The sequence below is a fragment of the Euprymna scolopes genome, chromosome 20 (assembly GCF_053919585.1).
Source record: "Euprymna scolopes isolate OS-2025 chromosome 20, ASM5391958v1, whole genome shotgun sequence".
Lineage (NCBI taxonomy): Eukaryota > Metazoa > Mollusca > Cephalopoda > Sepiida > Sepiolidae > Euprymna > Euprymna scolopes.
Window position 1 is genome coordinate 84,920,058 of NC_136501.1, and position 15,771 is coordinate 84,935,828.

The 15,771-nt window shown below is 40.7% G+C and overlaps 1 protein-coding gene across 1 annotated transcript in view; it reads left to right on the forward strand.

Moving 5' to 3' along the window:
- Positions 1-8,053: 8,053 nt before the first annotated feature.
- LOC145241510 (PAX3- and PAX7-binding protein 1-like) overlaps positions 8,054-15,771 on the forward strand; it is an 85,064-nt gene continuing 77,346 nt past the window's right edge. The window contains exon 1 of the mRNA XM_080104548.1: positions 8,054-8,322. Coding sequence (XP_079960674.1) covers positions 8,121-8,322 — 202 coding nt within the window. The 5' untranslated portion in view covers positions 8,054-8,120. The remainder of the gene's footprint in view (positions 8,323-15,771) is intronic.

A 15,771-nucleotide genomic window follows, 5' to 3' on the forward strand; every position in this document is an offset into this window, starting at 1 on the left:
TATGGGATCTATTAGATGAGAAACTCTTTTTGGATCCTCTCCAAGAGAGTGGTTAGCTCATTAGTCTAGATGTGACAATACTCCATGCATGGGAAAATGGTAGATTTGTAGAGGTATAGAATACTGGCAGGTGTGAGAAATTTTCTAGCTAAGTAGGAGTTCACTTTTTTTGCAGCAGCTTTGGCAATGTCTTCTATGCATTTGTTCTAATTCATGTTATTTGTGCATGCTAGACTGAGTAGTTTAAATGATGAACTCTCGGGTAGGGTGCTTTTAGTCGTGGCGATTGGTTTCTTATAATTGTTGAAAGAAAGGAGTTTGGTCTTATTAGCATTAAACATGCCAATATCTGTACGTGATGTTGCCAAGCTAATCAAAAACTTTGAATCTAGTAAAGCAACTGGCCCTGATTGCATTCCAATTATAGTGCTGGAAAAGCTTCAACCAAAACTAGCTCCCATACTTACAAAGCTGTTTAAGCATTGTCTTAAGGAGAATTGCTTCTCAACACCCTGGAAACCCTCATCTGTATTTAAGAATTTATTTAAGAATTTAGGTGATCGGTCATCTTCCTCTCAGTACAGACCAATAAGTCTCCTGTGCGTCATGAGTAAGTTGCTGGAATCTGTGTTAAATAGAGAAGTAGTTGTAGCAGCCAACACCCGCTATATCACAGGCAGGAGCTACTTCTCTCAACGAGATTTGAAATCCATTTTCTCCCTGAATCTGAAACCATTAACCCTCTTCCAACCTGACCCTGCCTGGGAGCAGACTTCGCCTGGGGCTTAGGCCCCAGACTGAACATGAGTACTACGAGCTAGCTATGGCTCTCTTCAAACTCACATTTATTTCCTCGTGCTGTACCTTAACGAACATTCTTTGTCATACTAAAGACTATACACCGACACGCACACACACACACACACACACACACACACACACACACACACACTTTCTTACCACGAGACACTAACCATTGCCCCTGTTTCTACTATTGGAAGCACGCTTCCATGACAATACATCAACATACTGAATACCTTTTCTCTTTCTTTCTCTTTTAATCTCGATGACTACTAGCCATAAACACATGTAAACGGAACTGAACTGTTCTCTTCTCAACCAGCCGGCATGATATTAATTCTATTTTCACACAAAAAACACTTCAACCTACTAACCTCGTTTCTCTCTTGTACGCATCTACTAATACTACTAACGAAAATGACAAATAAAGTTGTTTATTAATATAAAATGAAACTCCATTTCGTTATCCCTTATTTTATATAGTCAACCACCAAAATAACATTCTTAGTGACATGCAATATGGTTTCCATTCTGCTAGATCTACAGCAGATGTGCTAATGGTTATATCTCATAGGATTAGCGAATCTCTCAACAGAGGCTTCCTTTCTAGGGCAATTGATCTTGACATATCAAAGGCCTTGGATAGGGTATGACATAAAGGTTTACTTCACAAGATCTCCAGTAACGATATAGCTGGAAATGTCTTCTCAATTATTAAATCATTCCTCTCTGATAAATTCATAACAGTAGTGGTTTATGGACAGAAATCAGAAACTCACAGTATTAATACTGGAGTTCCTCAGAGGTCCATCCTGGGCCCAACTCTCTTCCTGAGCTACATCAATGATCTTCCAAATCACATCTTTGGATCATTCATCGACATTTATGCTGATGACACTACCATCTATGGCAACACATCAAAGAACCAAGTTCTCTCTGATTCCCTCTCCTCTGATCTTGAGCACATAGTAGAATGGGAAAAAGGTGGCTGGTTACTTTTAATGCATCTAAAACCAAGCTTCTATATTTACATCAGCAACGCTCTGATCCTCATCTGGAATCCATTGAAATGAATGGCTTTTGTCTTAGGAAGGCTCCATGTTTGGACAAGCTTCTGGCCTTGACTTTTACTCCCGATCTGGAATGAAACATGTACATCAAATCCATTGCCACGGTCGCAGGAAAAATGGTGGGATCCTTCTACCGCTCCAGCAGATATCTCACAGCTGATGCAATTCTCTTTCTATATAAAAGCCAGGTACATCCAAGGATGGAGTACTGTTGCCATATCTGGGCAAGAAAGACCTTATCCTATCTTGGCAGAGTTCAAAATAGACTTCATAGCTTAGTTGGGGATGTCTTTTTCTCTTCCCTGCAATCTCTTGCCCACAGAAGAGACGTTGCAAACCTGTCTCTGCTTTACCGTTATTTTCATGGCAAGTGCTTGTCTGAACTCCAATTTATGGTCCACCCTCGCCAAATATTTACAAAAAACACTTGTCTATCTGAAACCACTATCAATAATTTTCCATACTCTTTATTTGTACCTAAACCTAAACATAGATTTCATGAACAAAGCTTCTTTCTTAGAACTGTATGCCTGTGGAACTCTCTTCCATTTGCCTGTTTTCCAGCTGACTACAATTTGGTAGTCTTCAAGTCCAACGTAAACAAATTCTTGATGAACCGTCCCCTTAAGTAATCCAATTTATTAAATGTCCACTACTCATTAACCCTTATTCTCAAGTGGCCGTCAGGCTTTGATAAGTGGTGACTCTTATGTAAAAAAAAAAAAAAACGTTACCAACCATCTATGTCCCAGTTCCATTACAAGCTGGATGTCATTTTCTCAGGATTCAGCCATTGCTTTGATGTGTGTTTGTTTTTCCCACATGTTTGGAATATCATCAGCAAATATATCTGTCTCGGACATAGTTTCACCAAGAAGGTCGTTTATAAAGATTAAGAATAATAACAATCCAAGAATTAATTCCTAGGCGCACACACATTAACATCATGTTGTTTAGTTGTACGAACATCAAGAACAATCTAGATGTTTCTTTTGGCTAAAAAAAATTTGATTATATTAATGTTACGTGGAGATAGGTAACCAACCCGGAACATTCTACATAAGGAACTGAGTCACCGGATTCAACAGACTTTTTGAACAGAGACTTCTCCCTGAACGTTAACACACTTTATTTGTCTCTATGTAAATACGTAAATAAACTTCTCTTTCAGTATTCAAACCACAGTGTATATTTATTTATTCCTTTCACGGAATACTTTATCGTTGATTGTCCGTATAATAGGCCACCTTAAGACATATCAATTAACTACTCGTTCAGTAATATTACATATAATAATTTTCATAAGAAGATTTCTATTCTAATAGAATGGGTTTGCTTAAATCCATGCTATTGATCAGAAAGAAGTTTACCATTAACAAAGTGGTTGTATTGCTAGATTGATTAATGATTCAAAAACTTTAGCAAAGAGCGGAAGGAGACTAATAGGGTAAGAAGTTTGCGTGCTAGTTATTTTACCAGGATTCTTGAATATTGATACCACAAAGATGTTTTTCAACAATCAAGGAAACAAGACTGATCAAGGCATTTGTTTGAGAGTTTAATAGAAAAAAAACCTGGACTAGATTCTTGGTAGCATTTGAAAATTCTCAGCTCCGACCCGTTCAGTCTGGTTCACCATAACTCCCCCGCCGACATCTTCACTGCCGGCGTTATATTCCCTCATTCCAGTGTCTAGCCTCATTGATATGCAAATTAAGATGCGATCGAATCTAATCATTTGTCGCCTTTTCATGTCCTATCGGTCGGGTTTCAAGTTCTGAGCATCACACATGCCACCCTTGACAGCCTGCTTCCGTGACTGCAGTCATACTACAATTTTCCCCACATTCCCCCCCTGATCTCATGATCACAAACTGAGTAGGGAAGTAGTATCCGTCTTTGTCGGATACTACTTAGAAGAAGTGGGACTACATGGCTAGACACAGCTAGCCCACACTACACGGCTAGACACAGCTAGCCCATGATACTCAGCTAGACATACAGAATTTCATTTTTAAATTTCTCATTTAAAAAACGACTTTTACATACAAGTCGACTGAATCGCATTGTAAGTTCCTTTAACAGCGACGACTTTTTTTTTTAAAAACAACAAAAAAAATCCGACTCAAATTGTACTCTCACCAAAATAACTTTCGTTCGAAAACGACACGCATCTTTTTTTTCTTTTTCAGTACAACAGGATTTTATTTTAAATTCCATATTTAAAAACGACTTTTTAATGCATACAAGTCGTCCGATTCGCGTTTTAAGTTCTTTTAACAGCAACTTGTTTCTTTTTCATAAACACAATAAAATCTGACTCGAATTGTACTTTCATAAAATAACTCTTTTGTTTGAAAACAACGTTTTTCTTTTCAGTACAACAGGATTTCAGTTTAAATTCCGCATTGAAAAATGACTCGCATTTAAAGTTCTTTTAACAGCGACGACTTTTTCTTCAAACACAAAATAAAATCCGACTCGCATTGTACTTCCACATTTCTATAGAATGACGAATTACCAAAGTACGCCTTGCATGTGCATATTAAAAAATCTCCATAGCCCGACAAATTATCACAAAGTCTGAGCTTTGAATGCGTATTTAACTTCTCCATAGCATCAAATTTTCACAAAATCCGGCTTTTTAATACGTATATAAAATAATCCATAGCCTGATGAATTTTTGATGGTGACTTTCGAATGCGCGCCTACCATTCAACCGAATCATATTCCAACACGCTCATTTCACGACGACAATTAAAAAGAAAATCCAATGAATCCGACTGGGAATAACAACAAACAAAAAGACAAAAAAGATCCGACTTACTTCATCATATCTTCAACCTTCGCAGTTTGACACGACTCATTTACTTCTCCCTTTGGCAATGCTTTCAATTTTCCAGGTTCGACGTGAATCATTTAAAATTTTCCCATCACACTACAATTTTCCCTACAGAGAGGAAATAGACCAGCTTAGCAGAGCATTTCTTTGGGACTATAGCAAACCTATATGCTTTAGAAGCATCAAGGTTTTTTATGGTATCCCGGATAAAGGATAAGAGTAACTGCAGTTATTTCACTCTGATAATAATTTCTTGATGCTATCAATTTCTGTCTATTTGCATCAGACTTATGGTTGTTGAATTGGCAGAATACTTTTTTCTTATGTGCAACAGCAGCTATGCAGGTTGCAACGAACCATTGTGGATAGTGAGGCTTGCTATAATATTTCCACGCAGGGACATGTGTTTCAATGCCAACCTACAGTTGCCTCATTTGCACACTGTTCAACAGGGAGACACTAACACTTTTCCTACTGTTGATGGAGCGTTTCTGATGTGATCTTTAATGGATTCCTAATGAGCCTGTTTGTAATATCAAGTTGTTTTGAACAACGGCTCCTCAGCTTGGGAATGAAAGTTTTCAATAATATTGATCCTTTCGTTTCTGAATTTTTGAGATGAGGATTGGTTATTCGTATTACTTTGATTCATCAGACTACTGTTCTCATCTTGAGTGTGATTTTTACAACGTTTCAGTCGATATAACCTCCGACCTTCTTCAGGTGTATCTTGTCGAACTTGGGAATGTTTCTGTCGAACTCAGGAATTTGGACGGAATTTCGAGCGGAACCTTTTATTTACTTCACGGGGTTAGCATGCTCTGGTTCCATCAGCCATGACTGGATAGAGGTCCTAAGTAATTTGCAAATGTAGATTTCGGTCGCCCACACTGAGGATTGAACCTTCAACTCTAACCACTGCGCCACGGATACTAGAATTGTCTGCAAGAACCCGTGGCGCAGTGGTTAGAATACTGGGAAAAATCGATTGTAAAAGTGATATTCTCCTGAAGGTTCAATCCTCAGTGTGGGCGACCGAAATCTACATTTGCAAATTACTTAGGACCTCTATCCAGTCATGGCTGATGGAACAACTACCCCCGTGAAGTAAATAAAGGGTTCCGCTCGAAATTCCATCCAAATTCCCGAGTTCAACAGAAATGTACAAGCCTTTGCTAGTCTCACACAAAAACATGCCACTTTTCTAATCATACACATATGTGCACACACACACACGTACATATATTCACATTCACGTACATACACTCACATTCATGTGCATACACACATGCTAACGTACACACATGTACGCACACATATGCGCACACGTACGCACACATGGGCAACGTCACTTCCCTTTAAAGGAAATCCACACATGTGCAAAGAACACTGGAATCAACTACAAAAGCAAGAGACCTGAGCTTTTTCCTCCTTTTCGATTCGGCGTTGTTCGTTTCTTTCTCAACTCAATTCATTTTTCCTATTTTGTACGACTGGGGGATATATATAATATATCCACCAGTCCGCTACAGAAACATTCCCAAGTTCGACAAGATACACCTAAAGAAGGTCAGAGGTTATATCGACCAAAACCAAGTGGGCCATTAAACCTTCAACATTTCTTTCTAAAAAGGGAATAATATCACAAAAGTGTTGTTTTTGAAAAAGATTTAGTAGTTTAATATATTTACAGTTGGGTTCTTTGATACAACAGGCATGCTAACTCTAACCCAAACCTTAACTTCACACCAACACCTTCCCTACTGTTGATTCCTGTCACCTCCACCCCAATAAAATCTACTGTTTTTAAACAAATTGTCATAGGCATGCATGGGAGCATCCGAGAATGGTGTGTGCATGTTCTCACTGGACATCCCTTTTATGTACGAGAATGCACTAACCCAGGAGTGATACAAGGACAAAACTCAAACATTCTATTGTCTTTTTCTTTTTTTTTTTGACACACAACCTATAAAAGTTTGTAGTAAAAAGAAATGAAGCACAGAAAGTTCTTTTAGATCTGAAGTATGGGATCATTTTTGCATATAAACTAACGAAATCGATCACTCATCATCAGATAGCGTTTTTAAGGACATGTAACCAACTGTTTTCCTTTTTGTAGCAAAATGTAGTAGTCAAAAATCAGGAACAAAGATAGGAAAAAGTCAGTTTCGCTCTAGAAGAGAGGGATTTCTTTGCTCTAATGACCGTAGAGAAAGAAGAAGGAGAGAAAAAATAAAGAAAAAGGCAGAAGAAAACTTGCTTCTTGTAGATTTGTGGGTCATCACAAAGAACAATCCAACCGACAGAACCACCTTCGCACAATCTGCAAAACACTCCCTAACTGCTTCCCAACGTCCTGCCTTTATAGCGGCCAGAAATTATATATTTGCATAGTCGCGCGAGAGCACACACGATTCTGCGAGAATTGCATGGGGGCAACACCAATAAAAACCCATGGACACCATCTTGGAACTCTCTTCCACTCGGCCCGCAACACAACAACAGACGTATCCGAGGTAAGCTATTTATCCCCCCCCCCCATTTCGGTTATTGCCAATTCCGCTACACTTTTTGTTAAACATTTTCTCAATTTCTTAAAGATCAATTTTGAATGTGTGGCGGAGGAGGGGTAACTAATTTTCTTTCTATTCATAAAAATACATTAAAAACATGTTTTAAATGAAATAATTATTTTTTATTCGTTTTTCTTACTTGCCTGTGTTATCTATTCATTTGTAAGCTCTCACATAGCAGCATCCTCATTCCATCTGTCTGTGCTAGCCTCTGCAGCCATGTTTTTTTCCGCATAAAGTCAATCTGGGTTAATGGCAGTAATATATTGATCCCCCTCCTAAAATGGTTATATACCGTAAAAAACGCTATCTGGTCTGGAAGTGGGTGAGCCTTACCATCTGGTGGCGCAAAAGTGGGTGATCATTTTATGTTAAAATGGGAAAATAATAACTCATTCTAAAATATTTTTTCTTTAAAATCCTATTTTTTACTGCCACCTTTTTTATACGGTTTACACCCCTAAAAAAGCAGAATCATATTGGATGGATGGCGTTAGCATAGTCTGAAAGTCTCTAATTTTATAGTATCCGTAACCCGGTCAGGTGCTAACGTTACCGGACTGACAGGAAGTCGGAATACTTCGTACAACTTTAAAAACCTGAAAAAATAAGATAGCATTAATCTTCATGCCTTACTGAAAATATCAAATTTCACAGTTTGATTTTAAGTAATATGCTTAATCAATGTTTTTTTTGTTTTTGTTTTTTTTTTTAATAATATTTCCATTTTATGTTTTTGTTTTCAAATTTGTATTCCGTAGTTTCGTACTTCTAATCTATCCCAGCATTCTAGTTGCGTTAGGTTGAACGAGAAAAATAACTAAACCAAAAATGACTTCTACGTTCAAGAAACCTCGTCGGAATTTCAGGAAGAAAATAGCGACTAGTGATTCCGATGAGGGAAATAATGAAGAAGAGAAAAAAGAAGAGGTTACGAAGGAAGCATTTAACAATGGAGATAGCGAGCCGAAAATCAAATACAAGAAGAAACGCGACATTCCGAGTTTACTTAGTTTTGCTGATGGCGAAGATGGTAAGTTGAAATCGGAACCAAAAAGAGAAGCTTGATTTGAAGATTATTAAACAATATATTTAAATATCAATTTTGTGTATAGTATTTATATACGTTATGCTAATTATCTGTTATTATATTAAATGTGAGTTAATCAACGCTTGTTTTTCTACGGCTTTCTTCCTTACATACTGAGCTGTTTAAAACAATCCCATTTAATTGTTTTAATTAGCCGTATAATTAACTGAACAAATGACCTGTTTAAAATCCAAGTTCTGTCCGTCTTTGTTCACGTTTTTTATTAGCTGATATTTGTGGTTTACGATGAATGTCCTGGAAAAGTCACTTCTGATTAATGTTTACTAGGGTGGACCTGTACGAGAGTGCCCACCCTCTAAAAATTCGTGCTTTTCACTTTTTCTTTTTTAAAAGTTTTTTTTCCGACGATTATCATAGATTACAGGGGTATTTAGCAACGAAGACAACAAACGACTACAACGAAAAAAATTTACCGTAGCCAATAAAAATTAATTTTATACCTACCTGGTTCATTTGTTTTGGTTTTCAAGTAGGTTTTATTGCTCTATCTTAAAATATTTTATCAATAATGTTATTGACATTTAGATATTCCTTTTTTAACACCGTGAGTGCCTTAATACTCCCCCACCTGCCGTCAATTCTAAAAATAATTTATTTGGTGATTTAAAAATTAATTATGTAATGGAAAAATTCATTTTTATTCTTAAACAATTTTAAAACTGAAATACCTAATGAAACTAGAAAATTGTGTAATTATAAATTAAATGAAAAAAAGAAAAAACAAACTGAAAAGAAAAATGCAGAAACGCTTTTTCACTTTCAGGTATTGCAGGACACTAAAGAATTCAACCCAATTAAAAAAAAAAAAAACACAGAAAAATCCTTCATTCATTAGGGAACAAAAATATCATACTCGAAAAATCATACAACCTGATCAAGTAGTTCTTTTTAACTCTAAGAAAATCAAATTTTATGACAGAGCAAGATCGGTGTGTCTTGATCCACCATATTTAATAAAGGGAGACAATTCAAGTTGAACTATCTCGATTTTAATGGTTCCAATATCTTATTGATCACTAAAAATTGTAAACATGATTTTCTATATAAAAAAAATATACTCGACCAATCCACACGAATTCCGAAGCCTGACACTCTCACTCCATGAGACCATTACAAAGACCCTCTGCACCCCTGCTTTCTTAATTCGGTTGAACTCTGGGTAATAACTACAGTTTTTGTTTACTTTTATCTATTTTTACACAAAAAATTGGAGAAATTTAAAAAATAAAAAAGAATTTGCTATTGAATTTGTGCTTTGTTAAAACTGAAAAGATAATCTTCAGTTTTCATTTTCGACCTTTGAAACTTCCGCCGATGACCACCACCTTTGTTGTCATCGACTACATTGCGGCTGATGTCAGTGTCCAATGGGTTTCTTGCAAACGGATGCACTTCTCTCAATGTAAGGCTTGATAGATGCTTTACTTGTATTTATAGTAGTTATCATCTTGGTCAGATTGAACTGGCTTTCTCCTGAGCATGGGCTGCATCTCAAACCATCACTGTCCAGTTTTAGCAATGTTGGACCAGATCGCAGGAAATGGCTAACCACTCCCGATTCCATCACTAGAAACCAACTACTTGTGGCTCAATAGTACTGCCAGGTTGCCTTTAATTATCATTACCTAGGTCTTCAACACGTTTGCTCCAGCCAGACAGAGGGGTAAAAGAGGACTTTGCAAATGAGGTCCCCCTCTGGTCAATGAGCAGCATGTCCAAACCACCAGAGACTGTGTTGAAGAAGGATGGACAACAGGGAGCATAGGTTTAGTCTTTGGTGAAGAGTAGAAACCCGAACATGATCTCCACTGCGACAGCGCAGAATGCTTTCTTGGCAAAGACAATCATTGTTGAAAACTTCCAGTTGGCCTAGATTCACCGTTCTTATAGGCTACATCCTGCAGCCATAGAGAATGATGGTACTCACCATCGCCTAGTAGATGCATCTCTTTGTGTCCAAAGTATTATGACCTTCACCGAGGTGCACGACTTGACACAAAAAAAACAACTTCTTAATCAACTGCTAACGCACGCGTCACTGTAACGTCCAATGACAACAATCACAACCTTCTCACTCGACCTGCCTTTTATACCACTCTCTTAATCCCTCCTCTTGCGCATGCGCCCGGCGATTCCTGACAATCTCGAGACTTCCACTTATAAAAACCCAAGTTTTGTTGTCGCGCATGCCTACACAAGGCACAAACACGTGGGCGTTTGTTTTGTTGGTAAGTACTACACTCCCCACTGATCCGATGATCACATAGAGTGCACTCTGGGGGTAGCCTCTTAGTTCGCTGGCTTCTGCGAAGGGTGGTATTTACAATCTCGGATTCAGGTTCTGGTTCTGATCCTGCCTCATCAGACGAACTATAACTACCACTCTCTTGCTCGGTGACCTCACTTATCAGCAGCTCATCATCTGATGATTCATCGCTCTCTGTAGTTGTGGAATGTACTTCACTAGCTGCAACAAGGACCAACTGCTGGCTGACCACTCCAGATATTCGTCCTCGATTGAACTTGGTGCATCGGTTTCCAGGGGGTCTTACCCAAACTGGATCCCCTACCTTGTATTTGTCATGACTCTCCTCGTCGATTGGCTGGACAGTGTCAATGCCCTTTATCCTAACACAATATGTGTGTATGGCATTAGCCGGTGCTGTTGTTAGTGTCTTCTCATCCTTTGGTGTGATGTTATACCAATACGTGGTCTCCGTAATGGTGCATTGCTTTCTGGCAGCAATTCTCTTGATGCTGCGATGGCTCCTCTCAGCAATGCCATTCCCTGATGGCACATGAGCACATCGCAGTCGTAGTTGGACATCCCACTCATTCAACAACTGCCGAACTTGGTGGCTACAAAAAGCAGCATCGTTGTCTGTCAATATCTCTTCCAGCGCACCTCACTCAGAAAAGATAGATGACAGTTGGCGGACAACATTCGCTGAGTCCTGCCTGGTCATTTGCCGCCACACCGCAAAACGAGTGGGTCCACAGTCGATAAGGGTTAGAAAGGGCTTACCACTGTAATGGGTAATATCCATCGCTACTCGTTGCCACACATGCTCAACCTCCAATCGCCCCTTCTGCCATTGCTCAGGTGCAGGATCGATAGACTGGCATGCCTCACAGTGCTTGATGATCTGCCTGACATCTGCCCTTGTCACTGCCGGGTCCACACGCCTCGCAAAATACAGAGTTCTTTTGATACCTGGATGTCCACTCTGCACATGAATTCTTTGTATTTGGCATGAGCTAATCGCGCCAACTGTGCAAGATCGAGCAGCGAACTCCACACCTGTCTTCACAGCTTCATACCATTTGTGAGGCACACGGGTTAGTTGGTCTGCACGATTACAGTGTGATGCCACGAGCGTTACACTCACCGACAGGTCATACTCCAATACCAGACTCTTCAGGGTGTTTAGCCTCCGCTGGATTAACATTTCACTGGCTGCCTTAGTGTTTCATCCCGAAAGAGTGTCGGACACCCAGTGGTAGACGCAGAGAGAATCCGTGTACAATTGCAACTTCTTTGACTGCCATTGCAGTGCCAGATTTAAACCCTTCACAACAGCATCCAGTTCCGCCAGGTTGATGTGTTGAGCATCATTCACGGGTCGCAGCCAGCACACGTCTTCAATTACGTTTCCACGTTGCTCCAATAACACTCCCAATGCCAAAGAACTAGCGTCAACCCACACATTCACAGTGTCCCCATCGACACATCATTCTCCACGGACAGGGTCCTCCTTGTCAACTCTCTCTAGGGTTTCCGTCGTCATCAGAGTTAGAAGAGCATCATCAAATACATCATCCCAACCTGTAGTTACTAAACTTGCCCTGCGTTTTATGATGCCCACAGCTACTCGGAGCCAGCCACACGCTGGTAAGTGACCAATAAGTTTCCCACACAAGGAAAAAATAGTCCGCCGCGTAATAACATCAGGGATGTTTGGAATTTCACTGCCAAGCCTCTATCATAAGGTACCGTCTTTCCCGCAGACGTCCAATAATACCCGTGCTCCATCCCTTAGACGTTCGGGATCCTTGCACTCCAACCCGAATTGAGCTAACTTTTCTCTGACGTGCAACGCAGATTGTATATCTTCATTGACGTACACATCGTCAATATAGGCCGATGTTGCGTCCTCAGTGGTCTTTTCCTGGGACAACACTGCATTTACAATGGTCTTCATGATTTGCGGTGCCACATTCAGCCCAAAGCCAAGTGGAGTAAGGCAGTATCTCTGACCCAGGAACCACACTGTCTGGAACGGCCACAATGTCTCATCCACTCGCACCTGCAAATAAGCCTTCCGCAAGTCTACTATAGACACATTGGAGCCCTTCTGGCGCCATTCTCCCAGCTTGCTGGCGCACACGTCAGCATCGGCAGTGTACATCTCAATGTATTTATTGAGTTCACGATAGTCCAGCACCGGACGAACTTTTGATTTGTTATGCTGGACTACCGCCATTAAGAGAATCAGACCCTTGGGTGGTCCTAGCTTGTTGGGGTAGGGGATCAGCCATCCATCCTGGATCCATGCCTCAAGCTCCTTCTCGTATTCATTACGGGCCTTGTCGGGTATCGAGTACTCTGCAATGCTATTCTTGAATTCGGTTGGCGCCCTTCCTTCTGTCCACTTCCACGATGCAGTCCATGCTTTTTGGTGATGGTCGTAGTCCACCTTAAAATCAGGCCGATCAATGTGAACTGCAGCACACACTGGGGTTTCCAAAAACCGCACAGTCCCATCTCTTCCGATAACAACTCCCCCCAGTGCCTTAATAGCATCATATCCCAACAGTACATCGAATCCCAGCAAATCCCCTCACATCACCAGCACATTAATGTCTGCAGCCACACCAGAGTCTGTGTGGACTTTGACAGTTCCGGCTCCACAGCAAGCCTGCGTATTGCCACCTATTGTGGTTACTTTGATGTTCTGCTTTGTCCAGTTTCGACACAACTTGGCACTCATGATGGTGTGTGAGCACCCGGAGTCGAGAAGAGCTGAACAAGACACTTGGTTCACGTACACATTTATTGTCGGTTGCGCCTCAATTAAATCTTGTCCGGGGAACAGGGCGGCGCTGACGTCCTGCCCCCTGATGCATTTCCCGCACAATTTTGGGATAAATGTCCATAACTACCACATTGGAAACAGCACGGGCGCCCCCGCCCCTTGTTAGTACAACTTATTGCGAAATGGCCTCGCTGGCCACAGCAGAAACATCTCCCATTGGTAGTGGGTCTCAAACTGGGACTCTTTTCAGCATTAGTCTTGGCTGCCTACACCATCATTACAACCAGTTCCCTCAGGTCCTCCTCATCTCTGATAATGGCTCGAGCGCGTTCCAACAAATGCTCCATGGGCGTTACAGATACGCTGGTGGAAGCCCTCAACAGTTGCTTAACATGGCTGGGAAGGCCGGCCACAAACGCATACGCCAGTGTCTGCTCTGACACTACATTGCCAAATAGAACTGCAAGTTTTTTCAGCTTCGCGAAGAAGACGTCCACGGTTTCTCCTGGCATGAGCTTCCTAGAGGCAAATGTTTCATAGGCCATGCAGGGATCCATGGCAAATGCCTTGTATAAAGCATTTTTTATAGAGGTGACATCAGCCTTCTCCACGGCACTAAGTTGCTGATACACACTCAGGGCGCCTCCAGCCAATCTCGGGGGAATCACGGTATGTACCCCCTTTACTTCACAGAGGTAGCAGGTCAGCTCAACCCTTTCGACCCAGTCGACAACAGAAGTGGATCCGTCGAATTCAGGTATCAGTTTTAAATCAAACTTTGCCCCAGCCATAGTTGTCCAGGAAAAGAGACAAAACGAAATCGCCGAAATAGCTTATGACCTTCACCTTCACCGAGGTGCACGACTTATATGACCTTCACCAAGGTGCATGACTTGACACAAAAAAAACAACTTCATAATCAACTGCTAACGCACGCGTTACTGTAACGTCCAATGACAACAACCACAACCTTCTCACTCAACCTGAATTTTATACCACTCTCTCAATCCCTCCTCTTGCGCATGCGCCCAGAGATTCCTGACAATCTCGAGACTTCCGCTTATAAAAACCCAAGTTTTGTTGTCGTGTATGCCTACACAAGGCAAAAACACGTGGGCGTTTGTTTTGTTGGTAAGTACTACACGTATTTCCCATTGGGACTACAGAAACTGCTTGAGCCATAAGAAGGCGGACCGTGCTGTTCCTATTTGGCATCCAATCTCTGTCACTACTTATCCAGTCAACATGATGGTAAAGCCAAGATAGACAAAGAAATTCCCATTTTTGAGGTGAATTCTGTCAAATATGAGCGACTATCAGGTACCCTGGTCAATCAGCAAAGACATGGCTTTTGTTTGGGAGATATTGATGCACATCTCTAATCTGCGATTGACAGTCTACACTCTATTGAGCACAGCTTGCATCTCACCAGTCGATCCAAGCAGGACGATATCGGCATAAGCAAGGTCAGACACACTTATGTTTTTTTCCAGCTGCAACTCCCTTGTGACCTTGAAGAGCTTCATTGAGGATATAATCAGTCACATAGTTGAAAATAATGTTGGAAAAGGCACAGCCCTGTCAAATGTCTGACCTCATCTCAAACGTCTCTGACTCTTCACTGTAGTCTCATATACAGCCCCTCATAGACTGATAGTAGCTTTCAACAATCAGCAAAAGTTTCTTTCTCACTTTGAGCCGAAACTTTCTTTAGGAAGGGACTTTTCTCTCCTCTCACTGTTTTCTCTGCTCAATCAAAAGCACAGTCGCCTATCCATCCGAGTTCGGTCTTTTATTCCTCTCAAATCTCAGGAATTCTCGCATTTAGTCTCACCCTCTTTCCCATAAAACCAACCACGTCTATTGCTTCTTCTTCTTCTTCCAGCTCCTGTGTGTTGACAGCAAACAGAGCAGACTTTCTGTATTTTGGAGATGAGTGCATTAGAAGAATTACTACTACAGATTCTTTTTCTGATTTTTTTTTAATTACTTCAAAACAATATATACAGGGTGTAACGATAAAAGTGTCGACCTCAAAAAAAAAAAAATAACACTACAGCTTTATTTTAAAACTTTTATTGAAAAAATCAATTCAAGTAACTTGATTATGTAGCCACTTTCAGTCTCGATCACTACCTTGATGTGGGTCTGGAACTGGGAGCATGGCTTTTCCTCAAGCATCGACAGGAGCTTGACGAATACTCGACAGTGGCGATCAGGCTGGCTTTGGTGTTGTGGGAGGTCATGTTGGTGATGTTCTCGATGTATGATCAGACAAAGTAGTTCAGCAGGTTCAGGTAAAAGGAGAAGGAAGGCCAGTGAAAGAAAGATGCAA